General features: G+C 62.3%; 1 protein-coding gene across 4 annotated transcripts in view; it reads left to right on the top strand.

Annotated features, from left to right (window-relative positions):
- Positions 1–16,339, top strand: part of NBEAL2 (neurobeachin like 2) — a 55,165-nt gene that overhangs the window by 13,697 nt on the left and 25,129 nt on the right. For all 4 annotated transcript variants that reach the window (XR_011698240.1, XM_071559866.1, XM_071559867.1 and 1 more), the window contains exons 5-24: positions 335–450; positions 1,406–1,488; positions 3,158–3,243; positions 4,039–4,294; positions 4,403–4,509; positions 6,203–6,280; positions 6,819–6,902; positions 7,034–7,132; positions 8,115–8,686; positions 8,773–8,905; positions 8,978–9,097; positions 9,178–9,511; positions 9,614–9,696; positions 9,802–9,894; positions 10,173–10,344; positions 11,783–11,916; positions 13,891–14,050; positions 15,258–15,360; positions 15,839–15,992; positions 16,127–16,285. Coding sequence is in view for 3 of the 4 variants with exons in the window: in XM_071559866.1 (XP_071415967.1) it covers positions 335–450; positions 1,406–1,488; positions 3,158–3,243; positions 4,039–4,294; positions 4,403–4,509; positions 6,203–6,280; positions 6,819–6,902; positions 7,034–7,132; positions 8,115–8,686; positions 8,773–8,905; positions 8,978–9,097; positions 9,178–9,511; positions 9,614–9,696; positions 9,802–9,894; positions 10,173–10,344; positions 11,783–11,916; positions 13,891–14,050; positions 15,258–15,360; positions 15,839–15,992; positions 16,127–16,285 (3,126 nt within the window). In the remaining variant the exon portion in view is untranslated. The remainder of the gene's footprint in view (positions 1–334; positions 451–1,405; positions 1,489–3,157; positions 3,244–4,038; positions 4,295–4,402; positions 4,510–6,202; positions 6,281–6,818; positions 6,903–7,033; positions 7,133–8,114; positions 8,687–8,772; positions 8,906–8,977; positions 9,098–9,177; positions 9,512–9,613; positions 9,697–9,801; positions 9,895–10,172; positions 10,345–11,782; positions 11,917–13,890; positions 14,051–15,257; positions 15,361–15,838; positions 15,993–16,126; positions 16,286–16,339) is intronic.

The raw sequence follows: 16,339 nt of genomic DNA, 5'->3' as shown, positions 1-16,339 counted from the left end.
TGGTGCAGTTTTTAGGGGGGCTGGTGCAGTTTTTGGGGGGCTGGTGCAGTTTTTGGGGGGCTGATGCAGTTTTTGGGGTGCTGATGCAGTTTTTGGGGGGGCTGGTGCAGTTTTTGGGGGGCTGGTGCAGTTTTTGGGGTGCTGCCACAGTCTGGGGCTCACCCCGTGTTTGGGGTGCGGTGTTGCCCTCGGGGTGGGCAGCGCTGCCCTCCGTGTGCCCTGCGGCGTTTGGGGGGCGCTGCTGCCCTTCCCGGGGGTGGGGGGGGGGCTCAGCCGGAGTGGGGGGTGTTTCGGGCCGTGGGGTTGATCCCGATCGCGGTCCCTGTCGCGACAGCTGCGGGGCGATGGCGAGACGGGCCGGGCCGGGCTGGAGAGCGCGATGGTGCTCGGGCTGCAGCTCTGCGAGTTCTGCCTCGACCCGCAGCGAACCTGGAGGCGGCAGCTCCGCGGGTGAGGGGGGGGCACCGAGCCCGGGGGGCACCGAGCCCGGGGGGCACCCAGCCCGGGAGGCACCCAGCCCGGGGGGTACCCAGCACGGGGGCACCGAGCCCGGGGGGCACCCAGCCCGGGAGGCACCCGGCCCGGGGGGGCACCCAGCACGGGGGGCACCGAGCCCGGGAGGCACCCAGCACAGGGGGCACCCAGCACGGGGTCACCGAGCCCAGGGGGCACCGAGCCCGGGAGGCACCGAGCCCGGGGGGCACCCAGCCCGGGGGGCACCCAGCCCAGGGGGCACCTAGCACGGGGGGGCACCCAGCCCGGGGGACACCCAGCCCGGGGGGCGCCCAGCACCGGGGGCAACCAGCACGGGGGGGCACCGAGCCCGGGGGGCACCCAGCTCGGGGGGCACCGAGCCCGGGGTGGCACCCAGCCCGGGGGGCACCCAGCACGGGGGGGCACCCAGTCCAGGGGCACCCAGTCCGGGGGGCACCCAGCCCCAATCCCACTCAATCCCAAATCCTGCCCCAGCCCCAATCCCACTGAATCCCAAATTCTGCTCCAACCCAAATCCCTCTGAATCCCAAATCCTGCCTCAGCCCCAATCCCACTGAATCCCAAATCCCGCCCAGCCCGGATCCCATTGAATCCCAAATCCTGCCCCATCCCAAATCCTGGCCCCATCCCAAAATCCCAGTCCCAAATCCCACCCCAAAATCCTGGCCCATCCTGAAATCCCACTCCCACCCCAAAATCCCACTCCATCCCAAAATCCTGGCCCCCATCCCAAAGTTCTGCCCCCATCCCAAAATCCTGGCCCATCCCAAAATCCCTCCCCCATCCCAAAATCCCACCCAATCCCAAAATCCCACCCAATCCCCAAATCCCGCCTCCATCCCCAATCCCAGCCCAAAATCCCAGCCCATCCCAAATCCCGCCCTCCATTCCCATTCCCGCCTCTCTCCAGGGAATTCATCAGTGCCAAGGAGAGGAGTAAATACAAGTTCACAGCAGCCCCTTTGCCCCCCGAGTTCGGGGCCTTCCTCCAGGGTAACGGAAAGCTGGGAATGGGAATGGGAAAGGATGGGATCCGTAGGGATGGGGAGTGTCCAGGGATATATGGGATCCATAGGGATGGGAGTGTCCAGGGATATATGGGATCCATAGGGATGGGAATGTCCAGGGATATATGGGATCCATAGGGATGGGAGTGTCCAGGGATATATGGGATCCATATGGATGGGAGTGTCCAGGGATATATGGGATCCATAGGGATGGGAGTGTCCAGGGATATATGGGATCCTATATGGGCTCCAGGATATCCCACACCTGTCCCACAAATCCAGGATCCTGTTCCTATTCCCAGGATATCCCACACCTGCCCCACAAATCCAGGATCCTGTTCCTATTCCCAGAATATCCCACACCTGCCCCACAAATCCAGGATCCTGTTCCTCTTCCCAGGATATCCCACACCTGTCCCACAAATCCAGGATCCTGTTCCTATTCCCAGGATATCCCACACCTGTCCCACAAATCCAGGATCCTGTTCCTATTCCCAGGATATCCCACACCTGTCTGTGTAAATCCAGGATCCTGTTCCTGTTCCTGAATTTAAAAGGGATTTTTTCCCTTTATTTTCCGGGGTGCAAAGGGAATTTTTTACTTATTTTTTTTTTATTTTGGACAAAAGAATTTTGTCCCTATTTTTTGATTTGGAAAAAAATCATTTCCCTGTTCTATTTTATTGTATTATTTATATATTATATTATTTATATATTTAGTGTGTGTATATATAAAAATATTTATATATTTATTATTTCTAGATTATATTATTTACTATTTTATTTTGTTATTTTCCCTATTTCTCTCTTTAGAAAGGGATTTTCCCCCCTATTTTTTCCCATATTTTTTTTTGTGCAGAAAAGGGATTTATTCCCCATCTTTGGGGTAGAAAAGGGATTTCCCTCCTCCTTTTTTAGTAAAAAAGGGATTTTTTTCCCCTTATTTTTTGTAGTAGAAAAGGAATCTTTTTTTGGAGTAGAAAAGGGATTTTTTATGCTCCTTTTCGGGACAGAAATTGGTTTTTTTCCACTATTCTTTGGGGCAGAAAAGGGATTTTTTTTCCCCCTATTTTTTTAGTAGAAAAAGAATCTTTTTTTCTACTCCTTTTTGGGGTAGAAAAGGGATTTTTTCCCCCTATTTTTCGTAGTAGAAAAGGGATTTTTTCCCACTCCTTTTCGGGGAAGAAATGGGGTTTTTTCCACTATTCTTTGGGGCAGAAAAGGGATTTTTTCCCCCTTTTTTTTGTAGTAGAAAAGGGATTTTTTTCCGCTATTTTTTGTAGTAGAAAAAGAATCTTTTTTTCTACTCCTTTTTGGGGTAGAAAAGGGATTTTTTTCCACTTCTTTTCAGGGAAGAAATGTTTTTTTCCCACTATTCTTTATGGCAGAAAAGGGATTTTTCCCCCTATTGTTTGTAGTAGAAAAGGGATTTTTTTCCCACTCCTTTTCGGGGAAGAAATGGGTTTTTTTCCACTATTTTTTGGGGCAGAAAAGGGAATTTTCCCCCCTATTTTTTGTAGTAGAAAAGGGTTTTTTTCCCACTCCTTTTTGGGGCAGAAAAGGGATTTTTTCGCTGTATTTTTGGGGGTGGAGAAGGGATTTTGTCCCTTTTTCCCTGTGCTGTTCCCCCCTGACACTTTTCCCTCTGCCCCCAGAGAGTCTCCAGCCCGACCAGCAGCTCCCGGCGCAGCTGCGGCTGCGGCTGCTGCACCTGCTCGGCGCCGTCCTGTGCGGATCGCAGGTAACGGGGCCACGGCCGGCGGTGCGGTCCCTATCGCGATAGGCACCAGCGGTGTGGTCCCTATCGCGATAGGCACCAGCGGTGCGATCCCTATCACAATAGGTGCCAGCAATGCAGTCCCTATTGTGACAGGCACCAGTGATGTGATCCCTATCGCAATAGGTGCCATCATTGCAGTCCCTATCGCGATAGGCGCCATCAGTGCAGTCCCTATCGCAATAGACGCCATCAGTGTGGTCCCTATCACGATAGGTGGCTGCATTGCAGTCCCTATTGTGATAGGCACCAGTGATGTGATCCCTATCGCAATAGGTGCCATCATTGCAGTCCCTATCGCAATAGGCGCCATCAGTGCGGTCCCTATCGCAATAGGCGCCATTGTTGCAGTTCCTATCACAATAGACACCATCGTTGCAGTCCCTATCGCAATAGGCGCCATCAGTGCGGTCCCTATCGCAATAGGCGCCATCGTTGCAGTCCCTATCGCAATAGACGCCATCGTTGCAGTCCCTATCACAATAGGCGCCATCAGTGCGGTCCCTATCGCAATAGGTGCCATCAGTGCGGTCCCTATCGCAATAGGCGCCATCGTTGCAGTCCCTATCACAATAGGCGCCATCAGTGCGGTCCCTATCGCAATAGGCGCCATCAGTGTGGTCCCTATCACGATAGGTGCCAGCAATGCAGTCCCTACTGTGATAGGCACCAGTGAAGTGATCCCTATCGCAATAGGTGCCATCATTGCAGTTCCTATCGCGATAGGCGCCATCAATACCATCTCTTCTGTCCCGACAGCGCAACGCGCTCGAGGCCCTCTCCCCAGCGGCCGCGGAGGCGCTGCTGGCGCAGCTGCGGGCGGGCAGCGCCCCTGGCACGGCGGAGGCCGCGCTGCGCTGCCTGGTGGCCGCGGTGCACGCGCTGCACGGTGCCCGTCCCGGCGCCGGCCCCGCCGCCCTGCGCCCGCTGCTCGACGGATTCTTCCGCGCGCTCAACGCCCACGTGCCTGCGGAACCCCCCGAGGCCGTCGTGGCCCTGCGCGTGCTCATGCTGGGTAGGTGGCTCGGGGTGGGCATTCCCGGCGGGAACGCGGCGGAGCTGAGCCGAAGTGCCATCCCGTGCCATCCTGTGCCACCCCGTGCCATCCTGTGCCACCCCGTAGGTGCCATCCCTGCCATGCTGCACTGCGAGGACCAGCCCGTGCTCCAGGCCCTGTTCCTGAGCAACAACTGCTTCGAGCACATCATCCGCCTGCTGCAGAACAGCACGGTACGGAGCGGGCACCACCCGGGGGGCACAGCCCTGCCCTGCCAGGCGCTGGGGGACCCTGGGACAGCCTGGAATGGCCACCCCGGCGGGCACAGCCCTACCCTGCCCTGCCCTGCCGGGCGCTGGGGGACCCTGGGACAGGCTGGAACAGCCACCCTGGGGTGCCAACCCCACCATGCCCTGCCAGGCTCTGGGGGACCCTGGGACAGCCTGGAATAGCCACCCTGGGGTGCCAACCCCACCCTGCCCTGCCCAGCACTGGGGGACCCTGGGACAGCCTGGAACGGCCACCCTGGGGTGCCAACCCCACCCTGCCCTGCTGGGCACTTGGGGACCCTGGGACAGCCTGGAACAGCCACCCTGGGGTGCCAACCCCACCCTGCCCTGCCAGGCTCTGGGGGACCCTGGGACAGCCTGGAACAGCCACCCTGGGGTGCCAACCCCACCCTGCCCTGCCCAGCACTGGGGGACCCTGGGACAGGCTGGAACAGCCACCCTGGGGTGCCAACCCCACCATGCCCTGCCAGGCTCTGGGGGACCCTGGGACAGGCTGGAATGGCCACCCCAGTGGGCACAGCCCTGTCCTGCCGGGCGCTGGGGGACCCTGGGACAGCCTGGAACAGCCACCCCAGGGGGCACAGCCCTGCCCTGCTGGGCACTGGGGGACCCTGGGACAGGCTGGAATGGCCACCCCAGTGGGCACAGCCCTGTCCTGCCCAGCACTGGGGGACCCTGGGACAGGCTGGAATGGCCACCCCAGTGGGCACAGCCCTGTCCTGCCCAGCACTGGGGGACCCTGGGACAGCCTGGAACAGCCACCCTGGGGTGCCAACCCCACCCTGCCCTGCCCAGCACTGGGGGACCCTGGGACAGCCTGGAACAGCCACCCTGGGGTGCCAACCCCACCCTGCCCTGCCCTGCACTGGGGGACCCTGGGACAGCCTGGAACAGCCACCCCAGGGGGCACAGCCCTGCCCTGCTGGGCACTGGGGGACCCTGGGACAGGCTGGAATGGCCACCCCAGTGGGCACAGCCCTGCCCTGCCCTGCCTGGCTCTGGGTATTCTGGGACACAATGGGATGGTCACCCCTCCAAACCCACGTACCTGTGTCCTCATGTCCTACACCCCTCATGTCCCTGTGCCCCATGCCCACCCTGTGCCCCTCCATCCATGTCTCCCATGCCCACTCTGTGCCCCTCCGTCCCTGTGTCCCATGCCCACCCTGTGTCCCTCCATCCCTGTGTCCCATGCCCACTCTGTGTCCCTCCATCCATGTCTCCCATGCCCACCCTGTGTCCCTCCATCCCTGTGTCCCATGCCCACCCTGTGTCCCATGCCCACCCTGTGTCCCACTCCCCCCCACTGTGTCCCTGTGTCCCACACCCCCCCACACTGTGTCCCTGTGTCCCACTCCCCCACTGTGTCCCTGTGTCCCACACCCCCCCACTGTGTCCCCGTGTCCTGCGCCCCCACCATGTCCCCGTGTCCCACCCCCCACTGTGTCCCTGTGTCCTGCTCCCCCTCCATGTCCCCATGTCCCACACCCCCCACCATGTCCCTGTGTCCTGCGCCCCCACTGTGTCCCTGTGTCCTGCGCCCCCACCATGTCCCCGTGTCCCACCCCCCCACCATGTCCCCGTGTCCCACCCCCCCACCATGTCCCCGTGTCCCACTCCCCCCCATGTCCCACAGCTCTACCTCAGCAGCTCCCACGAGGCGGGTGAAGCCCAGGACGAGGTCCCCACACGGAGCAGGGATGGCCTGCAGCAGGTACAGGAGGGCCACCCTGCAGTGCCACCACCGGGCTGGTGGCCGTGTCCCCTGTGCACCCCGTGTCCCCTGTGCCCCCTGGCTCTGCAGCCCCACCGTGTCCCCTGGCTCCCCACAGTGCCACCACCGGGTGCACTGGCTGTGTCCCCTGTGCCCCCTGTGCCCCCCGGCTCCCCAACTCCCCCCATGCCCCCTGGCTCCCCACAGTGCCACCACTGGGCATGGTGGCCATGTCCCCTGTGTCCCCTATGTCCCCCATGTCCCCTGCCCCCCCCGTGCCCCCTGGCTCTGCAGCCCCACTGTGTCCCCCGTGGCCCCTGTGCCCCCGTGCCCCCTGGCTTTGCAGCCCCACCACGTCCCATGTCCCCCATGCCCCCCCGTGCCCCTTGGCTCCACAGTCCCCCCTGTGTCCCCTGACTCCACAGCCCCTCCATGTTCCCCTGTGCCCCCCTGTGTCCCCTGGCTCCACAGCCCCTCCATGTCCCCCTGTGCCCCCCATGCCCCTGGCTCCACAGCCCCACCGTTCCCTGTCCCGCAGGATGGTGCCAGCGGCTCCGATGCCATCGCGGTGCACGCCCTCAAGGTGCTCACGGCCATCATGAGCAACTCCCCCTCGGCCAAGGTGGGCAGCCAGCCAGAGGGCACCCCCAAATGGGCATGGGCTGGCGTGTTGTCACGTCCCAGCTGGGCTGGGGTGGCAGCAGCAGCCGGTGTGGGCTCAGGATGCCACCCCACATGTCCCTGTGCTGGCAGGAGGTGTTCAAGGAGCGCATCGGCTACACCCACCTCTACGAGGTGCTGAGGAGCCAAGGGCAGCCCACCCAGCGCCTGCTCCAGGAGCTCCTCAACATGGTGAGCCCCTTCCCACTTCTCCTCCGTGCTGGGTGTGGGTGGTTGGGGTGGAGCTCAGCCCCCCAGTTCTCTCCATCCAGGGGTGTCCCCATCAGCTCCGTCCCAGAGGGCCCTGGGGCCATCCTTGGCTTGGAGTCACGCTCAGCTTTGGAGAGTTTGAGCCCTTTTGGATGTGGAAGTGGCTCTGGTACTGCTGGACATGGGAGGGTCTCCAAGGTTCTTGGTGCACGAGGATCTCCAAAATGGGGGTCTCCAAGATCCTTGATTCATGATGATCTCCAAGATCCTTCATGAATGGGGGTCTCCAAGAGTTTTAGTGCACAGGAGTTTCCAAGACTTTTGATGTGCAGGAATCTCGAGGAGTTTTAGTGCACAGGAGTCTCTAAGACTTTTGATGCACAGAGGTCTTCAAGACTTTTGATGCACAGAGGTCTTCAAGACTTTTGATGCACAGGAGTCTCCAAGACTTTTGGTGCACAGGAATCTCCAAGACTTTTGGCGCACAGGAGTCTCCAAAACTTTTGGCGCACAGGAATCTCCAAGACTTTTGATGGACAGGAGTCTCCAAGACTTTTGATGGACAGGAGTCTCCAAGACTTTTGGTGCACAGGAATCTCCTGAGTTTTAGTGCACAGGAGTCTCCAAGGGGCTTAATGCACAGAGGTCTCCAAGACTTTTGATACTTCTCCAAGACTTTTGGTGCACAGGAATCTCCAAGACTTTTGATGTGCAGGAATCTCGAGGAGTTTTGGTGCACAGGAGTCTCTAAGACTTTTGATGCACAGGGGTCTCCAAGACTTTTGATGGACAGGAATCTCCAGACAGTTTTTGTGCACAGGGGTCTGTTTAAGACTTCAGTGCACAGAAGTCTCCAAGACTTTTGGTGCACGAGGTCTCTGCTGCCACCCCGGGGTGACCATAGGGATGATCCAACCCTGCCACGGGTTTGAAGCTGCCCCAACCACCTCTTGTGTCCCAACAGGCCGTGGAGGGCGACCACAGCTCCTTCCCGGTGCGTGCCATCCGCAACGAGCAGCCTCTGCTGCTGCTGCTGGCGTGGCTGCCGGCGCTGCGGTGCCGGGAGCTGCAGCTGCGGCTGGCGGGGTGGCTGCGCCAGCTCTGCGAGGCCTCCCTGCCCAACCGCCTCACCTGCGTCAAGGCTGGCATGGTGGGCTGCCTGCTGGCCGCGCTGGGCACCGAGCCGGCGCTGCCCACCGCCTGCTGCCACAACCTGCTGGAGCTGCTGCGGGCGCTGGGCAGCCTGTCCATCCGGCCCGGCGAGCTGCGGCGGCTGCTGCGGCTGCTGCGGCGCGAGCGCGGCCGGGGCCCGCACCCCTACGTGGTGCCCGTCATCCGGGCGCTGTCGGGCATGGCCAGGGCAGAGGGGCCGCCCCGGGCGCTGCGGAGCTTCGACCTGAGCCCGGGCATGGCCGGCATCATGGTGCCCACCATCCAGAAGTGGCCTGGCGGCGCCTTCGCCTTCCACGCCTGGTTGTGCCTGAGTGAGGAAGAGCCGGAGCCGCCGGCGAGGCCGAAGAGGAGGCAGCTCTACAGGTGGTGATGGATGAGGGGCTGGGAGGGGGGAGGTGAGGATGAGGAGGGGCAGCACCACCATCTCCCCCGTGTTTCTCCTCCCTCAGCTTCTTCACGGCGGGCGGGACGGGCTTCGAGGCGTTCTTCACCGCGGGCGGCGTGCTGGTGGTGGCCGTGTGCACCAAGAAGGACTACATGACCGTGGCACTGCCGGAGTTTGCCTTCAATGACTCGGCTTGGGTGAGCATCACCCCCATTCCTGTCCCCACCAGGGGTCGGTGAGGACACCCTGACCCCCTCACCGTCCCCCAGCACTGTGTGGACATTGTCCACGTCGCCGGCCGCCGGCCCTTCGGCCAGAACGTCGTCAGCGTCTACGCCGACGGGCAGCTGAGGAAGACGGCGCAGCTCCTCTTCCCCTCCCTCCACGAGGTGAAGGACCCCCCCATTGCCCCACCAGACCCCTTCCCATGGCATGATGGGGGCTGAGCACGACCCCTTCTCCCTTCCAGTCCTTCACCTCCTGCTGCATCGGCTCCGCGGGTCACCGGACCACCACCACCGCTGCCACCGCCACCACCGGCCACCCGCCGGCGCCCCACGGCCCGGAGCTGGCATTCCCCTCACACCCTGTGCTGGGACGCTCCCAGTCTGTCCCTGCCACCCTTGGCCCCCACTCCTGGACCCCCAGTCAGCTGCCCACGGAGGGGGTGGTGGCCACCACGGTGGCCGGGAGCCAGGACATGGAGTGGGGCAGCCCCACCTCCCTGGAGGGTCACCTGGGCTCCGTGGCCATCTTTTGTGAGGCTCTGCAGCAAGCCCAGGTCAAGGCTCTGTTCTGTGCAGGTACATCAGGGTGGGATGCAGGGCATGTCCACAGGGGTGCTGGTGGCACCAGGGTCTCTTTCCTCCACCGTGTCCCAGCTCACCCCAGTCCTCTTCCCCCAGGACCGAATGTCACGTCACCGTTCACACTGGAAGGTGACCTGGTGGAGCTCAGCAGCAAACTCCTGCTGTACTACACCCCCCAGGTGAGGAGAGACACCCCCCTGGGGACAGGGACAGCGCTGGCAGACCCTCCACCGTGAGGGACATCTCCAGGAGCACGAGGATGCTCCCATGGTGCTCTCCTCTAGGCCTGCAGGAACAACATCTGCCTGGACCTCTCTCCCAGCCATGGCCTGGACGGGAGGCTGACGGGACACAAGGTGGTCAACTGGGACATCAAGGTACGGTGGGCACAGGGTGGCACGTCCACGCCGTGGCTTGGAGGCAGGTGGGGCCCTCCTGGGGTACCCAGGACAGGAGCCCCACAGGGTGTTGGTGGCTCCCCTGAACCTCACATGGACTCTGCTGAGTCCACCAAGGATCTGCATGACCTGTGGGTCCCCTAAGGACCTGTCTGCCCCATCCAGGGTGGGCACCATGGGTGGGGCAAGGGAACGGGTGACTTTTGGGGACCACAGGTGGCTGTGGAGCCTCCTCTTCCCCTCCCTCCCTCCATCAGGACGTGGTCAACTGCGTGGGAGGGATGGGTGTGCTCCTGCCCCTGCTCGAGCAAGTGGTGTCCGAGAAGGAGGAGCCCGAGGATGAGGAGGAGACCAACGACCTGGTGGGGCCAGAGCTGACGTCCTCCAGGAATGCCCAGGGCCTGCTTATCCCGCTGGGAAAGTCCTCAGGTGAGGAGCTCAGGGGATGTGGAGTGGGAGTTGTCCTGCTCAGGTGGTTGGAGGTAACCACAGTGCCATGAAGGTGTTCCTGGTGTCTACCACGGACAGGAGAGGTTTTGCCTGAGGCACCAGGAGTTACAGGGTGGTGGAGAAGCCACTTCTAATACTGTTATGACCCAATTAGTCATAAACAAGCACTTCTGGGAAGGTGAGGGTGGATCTGGCCACCCCCGGGTTGCCTGTGGGTGGAGTCTTTGGTGTCTTAGAGCAGGGCTTGGTCCATCCAGGAGCCTTTGGCATGGGTGGATTGTGCCTTCTGCTGCCACCCAGCTGCTCATTCCCAAGCTCAGAGCAACAGAGGCTATTCCTCCATGACCCCCGTACTCAGCGCTGGTGAGGCCACACCTGGAGTGTTGTGTTCAGTTCTGGGCTCATGGAATCATAGAATCATAGAATTGATTGGGTTGGAAAAGACCACTGAGATCATCAAGTCCAACCCTTGGTCCAACTCCAGTCCATTTACTCCTCAGTTCAGGAAAGAGATTGAGGGGCTGGAGCGGGGCCATAGACAGAGAATCCACCTCCAGAGACAGAGAATCCACCATGTCTTGATCCAACCCCACTGTGATGGGCTGGTGATCACAGTGGGGTTGGATCAAGGGTTGGATTTGATGATCTCAAAGGTCTCTTCCAACCCAAATGAGAAGAGCAACGAGGCTGGAGAAGGGACTGGAGCACAAGTGCTGTGGGGAGAGGCTGAGGGAGCTGGGGGTGTTCAGCCTGGAGAAGAGGAGGCTCAGAGGTGACCTCAGCACTGTCTGGAACTGCCTGAAGGGAAGTTCTGGCCAGGTGGGGGTTGGTCTCTTCTCCCAGGCACTCAGCAATAGGACAAGGGGGCACGATGGGCTCAAGCTCTGCCAGGGGAAATTGAAGTGGGAGATGAGAAAAAAATCCTTTGCAGAGAGAGTGCTCAGGGATTGGAATGGGCTGCCCAGAGAGGGGGCGGATTCCCCATCCCTGGAGGTTTTTCAGCTGAGCTTGGCCGTGGCACTGAGTGCCATGATCTGGTAAAGGGACTGGAGTTGGACCAAGGGCTGGACTCGATGATCTCAGAGGGCTTTTCCAACCCAATCCATTCTATGGATGTGGCACTGAGTGAGAATCCACCACATCTTGATCCAACCCCACTGTGATCACCAGCCCAGGGCACTCTGTGCCCTGGGCTGGTGATCACAGTGGGGTTGGATCAAGGGTTGGACTTGATGATCTTGGAGGTCTTTTCCAACCCAATCGGACTTGCTGATCTCAGAGGTCTTTTCCAACCCAATCCATTCTATGATTCTATAACTATGAGAAAAACAGGGGCAGAGGGTGCAGAGTCTGGAGAGCGAAGCTGGTGGTGGGGGCTGCAGGAGGGTGCTGGCACTCACAGCTCTGTGCCTTGCAGAGAGCAGGCTGGAGAGGAACAGCGTGGCCGCCTTCCTGCTGCTGCTCAAGAACTTCCTCCGCAACCACCCGGTGAACCAGGAGAGTCTGGTGCAGTGCCACGGGCCTGCCATCGTCGGGGCGCTGCTGCAGAAGGTGGGGGGGTCCCATTGCTGCATCCTGGGCTACCCAGGGTGCCCCCAGAGCTGTGTCTGTGTTTCCCAGGGTGCCCCCAGAGCTCCATCCTGTGCTGCCCAGGGTGCCCCCAGAGCTCCAGGGCATTTCCAGAGCTCCATCCTGTGCTGCCCAGGGTGCCCCCAGAGCTCCAGGGCATTTCCAGGGCTCCATCCTGTGCTGCCCAGGGTGCCCCCAGAGCTCCAGGGCATTTCCAGAGCTCCATCCTGTGCTGCCCAGGGTGCCCCCAGAGCTCCAGGGCATTTCCAGGGCTCCATCCTGTGCTGCCCAGGGTGCCCCCAGAGCTCCAGGGCATTTCCAGAGCTCCATCCTGTGCTGCCCAGGGTGCCCCCAGAGCTCCAGGGCATTTCCAGGGCTCCATCCTGTGCTGCCCAGGGTGCCCCCAGAGCTCCAGGGCATTTCCAGGGCTCCATCCTGTGCTGCCCAGGGTGCCCCCAGAGCTCCAGGGCATTTCCAGGGCTCCATCCTGTGCTGCCCAGGGTGCCCCCAGAGCTCCAGGGCATTTCCAGGGCTCCATCCTGTGCTGCCCAGGGCACTCCCTGGGCTGCCCAGAGTGCCCCCAGAGCTCCATCCTGTGCTGCCCAGGGCACTCCCAGAGCTCCATCCTGTGCTGCCCAGGGCACTCCCAGAGCTCCATCCTGTGCTGCCCAGGGTGCCCCCAGAGCTCCAGGGCATTTCCAGGGCTCCATCCTGTGCTGCCCAGGGCACTCCCTGGGCTGCCCAGAGTGCCCCCAGAGCTCCATCCTGTGCTGTCCAGGGTGCCCTCAGAGCTACAGGGCACTCCCAGAGCTCCATCCTGTGCTGCCCAGGGTGCCCCCAGAGCTCCATCCTGTGCTGCCCAGAGTGCCCCCAGAGCTCCATCCTGTGCTGCCCAGAGTGCCCCCAGAGCTCCATCCTGTGCTGCCCAGAGTGCTCCCAGAACTCCAGGGCATTCCCAGAGCTCCATCCTGTGCTGCCCAGGGTGCCCCCAGAGCTCCATCCTGTGCTGCCCAGAGTGCCCCCAGAGCTCCATCCTGTGCTGCCCAGAGTGCTCCCAGAACTCCAGGGCATTCCCAGGGCTCCATCCTGTGCTGCCCAGGACACTCCCAGAGTTCCATCCTGTGCTGCCCAGGACACTCCCAGAGCTCCATCCTGTGCTGCCCAGGGCATTCCCAGAGCTCCAGGGCATTCCCAGGGCTCCATCCTGTGCTGCCCAGGGCACTCCCTGGCCTGCCCAGAGTGCCCCCAGAGCTCCATCCTGTGCTGCCCAGAGTGCCCCCAGAGCTCCAGGGCATTCCCAGGGCTCCATCCTGTGCTGCCCAGGGCACTCCCTGGCCTGCCCAGAGTGCCCCCAGAGCTCCATCCTGTGCTGCCCAGAGTGCCCCCAGAGCTCCAGGGCATTCCCAGGGCTCCATCCTGTGCTGCCCAGGGTGCCCCCAGAGCTCCATCCTGTGCTGCCCAGGGCACTCCCAGAGCTCCATCCTGTGCTGCCCAGGACACTCCCAGAGCTCCATCCTGTGCTGCCCAGGACACTCCCAGAGTTCCATCCTGTGCTGCCCAGGACACTCCCAGAGCTCCATCCTGTGCTGCCCAGGGCATTCCCAGAGCTCCAGGGCATTCCCAGGGCTCCATCCTGTGCTGCCCAGGGCACTCCCTGGCCTGCCCAGGGTGCCCCCAGAGCTCCATCCTGTGCTGCCCAGGGTGCCCTCAGAGCTACAGGGCACTCCCAGAGCTCCATCCTGTGCTGCCCAGGGTGCCCCCAGAGCTCCATCCTGTGCTGCCCAGGGTGCCCCTAGAGCTCCATCCTGTGCTGCCCAGAGTGCCCCCAGAGCTCCAGGGCATTCCCAGGGCTCCATCCTGTGCTGCCCAGGGCACTCCCAGAGCTCCATCCTGTGCTGCCCAGGGCACTCCCAGTGGTGCCAGGGGTGGTACCAGTGTGCCCTCTGGCCCTGGCAGGTCCCTGGCACTCTGCTGGACATGAGCACGCTGGTGGCCTCGCAGCTGCTCCTGGAGCAGGTGGCCTCCGAGGGCAGTGGGGTCCTGCTGCACCTCCTCTACCAGCACCTCCTCTTCGACTTCCGCATCTGGAGCAACAGCGACTTCGCCGTGCGCTTAGGTGGGACCTGGGGGTGGGACCTGGGGGTGGGACCTGGGGGTGGGACCTGGGGGTGGGACCTGGGGCTGGGACCTGGGGGATCTGGGGAGGGACCTGGGGGTGGGACCGGGGGTTCTGGGGAGGGACCTGAGGGTGGGACCTGGGGGATCTGGGGAGGGACCTGGGGGTGGGACCTGGGGGGGTCTGGCGGGGGACCTGGGGGTGGGACCTGGGGGTGACACTGAGGTGGGAGCTGGGGGTGGAACCTGGGGGGATCTGGGGAGGGACCTGGGGGTGACACAGAGGTAGGACCTGGGGATCTGGGGAGAGACCTGGGGGTGGGACCTGGGGGTGACACAGGTAGGACCTGGGGTTCTGGGCAGGGACCTGGGGGGGTCTGGGGGGTACCTGGGGATGGGACCTGGGGGCACCTCGGGGTGACACAGAGGTGAAACCTGGGGGTGGGACCTGGAGGGACCTGCTGGGGGGACCTGGGGAGGGGGGGGGACCTTTGAGGGGGGGGGGGGGTCTGGGGGAGGACCTGGGGAGTCCAGGGGGAAACTTGGAGGGACCTGGGGGTGGGACCTTGGGGTGGGACCTGGGGGCCTGGGGGTGGGACAGGGGGACCTAGGGGTGGGACTTGGGAAATGTGGTGGGGGGACCTGGAGCGACCTGGGGGTGGGACCTGGAGGCATCTGGTGGGGACCTGGGTGTGGAAGCAGGAAGGACTTCGGATTGGGACTCAGGGGGGCCTGGGAGTGGGACCTGGGGGTGAGACAGGGATGGGACCTGGGAATGGGCCCGGGGGGGGCCTGGGGGTGGGACCTGGGGGGTCTGAGGATGAGACCTGGGGGCATCTGGGGATGGGACCTCAGGGTGGCACTCGGGGTGCCTGGAGGTAGGACCTAAGGGGGGCCTGGGGGAGGGACAGGGGGGGCTCAGGGGTGGGACCTGGGGGAACTTGGTGGGGACCTGAGAATGGGACCTAGAGGGACCCAAGGGGTGGGACAGAAGGGTCTTGGGAGTGGGACCTGGGGAGTCTGGTAGGGGGACCTGGAGGGACCTGGGGAGACCTGGGGGGTGAGACCAGGGGGGACTTGGGGGTGGGATTCGGTGGGCCTGGTGGTGGGACTGGGGTGGCCTGGGAGGCCTGGAAGTGGGACCAGGGTGGCCTGGGGATGGCCTCTGTCCCCACTGGCCTCCAGGCTGCTCACACTTGTCCCTGCAGGTCACATCCAGTACCTGGGCAGTGTGGTGAAGGAGCACAGGCAGCGTGTCCGTAGGAAGTACGGGGTGCAGTACGTGCTCGACTCCATCCGCACCCACTACGGGTGAGAGCTGGGACTGGGGACACTGACAGGGGGCTGGGGGTGGGGGGCCCCACCCTTGGGAGCTCCAGCTTCGGGCTAGACACCATTGTCTTGGGGTAACATCCCTCCTCCTGCTGTGGGAACGTGGTGGGTGCAGGATGTTCTGCTCCATGTGGTCCTGTCCCATTCCAAGCCTGTGCCTGGCTCCCAAATCCAGCCCCACCATCACTTCAGCAGCCACCAAGAGCGTGGTGGCTCCTGCAAGGAGTTGGTGCCCTTTGCTTGTTTGATGTGTTGCTGCATGTTCATGATCCTGGGGGTGCTCACACCCTGCAGAGACACAAAAGTGTGGGGTGGACATTCCCCATGGGCCAGAAGATCCCTGGATGTCCCCATGGGGCTGCCCTGGAGCTCCTCGGGCTTCGTGGTGGGGTTTGGGATGATGCTGGTGATGGGTCACGGGGACAGACACACGTCCCCATGTGTGTCTGTCCATCAGCACCTCCAGGGAGAAGACCACGGCCACCGATGACATCAAGACAGTGCAGACATCCCTCTTCAGCCTCGTGAAGGATTTCTTCTGCAGGAGCTTCTCTGGGGAGGAGATGCAGAGCTTGCTGAGCTACCTGGCTGGGGCCCAGGATGAGCAGCAGGTACATCCCTGAGCCCCCGTGGTCCCCAAACTCCTCAGTGGCTTGGCCAGCACCCAGCAGCAGGTGGGGAGAAGCCACTGAGGTTCTAGAGGGGCACCTGGAGGGCAGGGGATGACCAGCCCCGTGTGCTGCAGGTCTGTGGGGCGCTGGAGGTGATCCACAGCCTGCTGAAGGGCTCACCTGCCCAGGAGCAGCTCTTTGCCTTCCTCTTCGAGCCAGGCCAGGTGGAGGTGCTGTTCTCACTGCTGGTGCAGAAGAAGTTTTCAGATGAAGTGCGGGAGAGAGTCTTCAAGGTAAGGCAGGTCCCCAGCGCCGGCCTCTTGCTGTCCCCAGAGAGGTGACACCTC

Source organism: Pithys albifrons, chromosome 7 (genome assembly GCF_047495875.1).
Source record: "Pithys albifrons albifrons isolate INPA30051 chromosome 7, PitAlb_v1, whole genome shotgun sequence".
NCBI lineage: Eukaryota > Metazoa > Chordata > Aves > Passeriformes > Thamnophilidae > Pithys > Pithys albifrons.
Note: the sequence above shows the minus strand (reverse complement) of the source record. Positions and strands in the feature narration are given on the sequence as shown.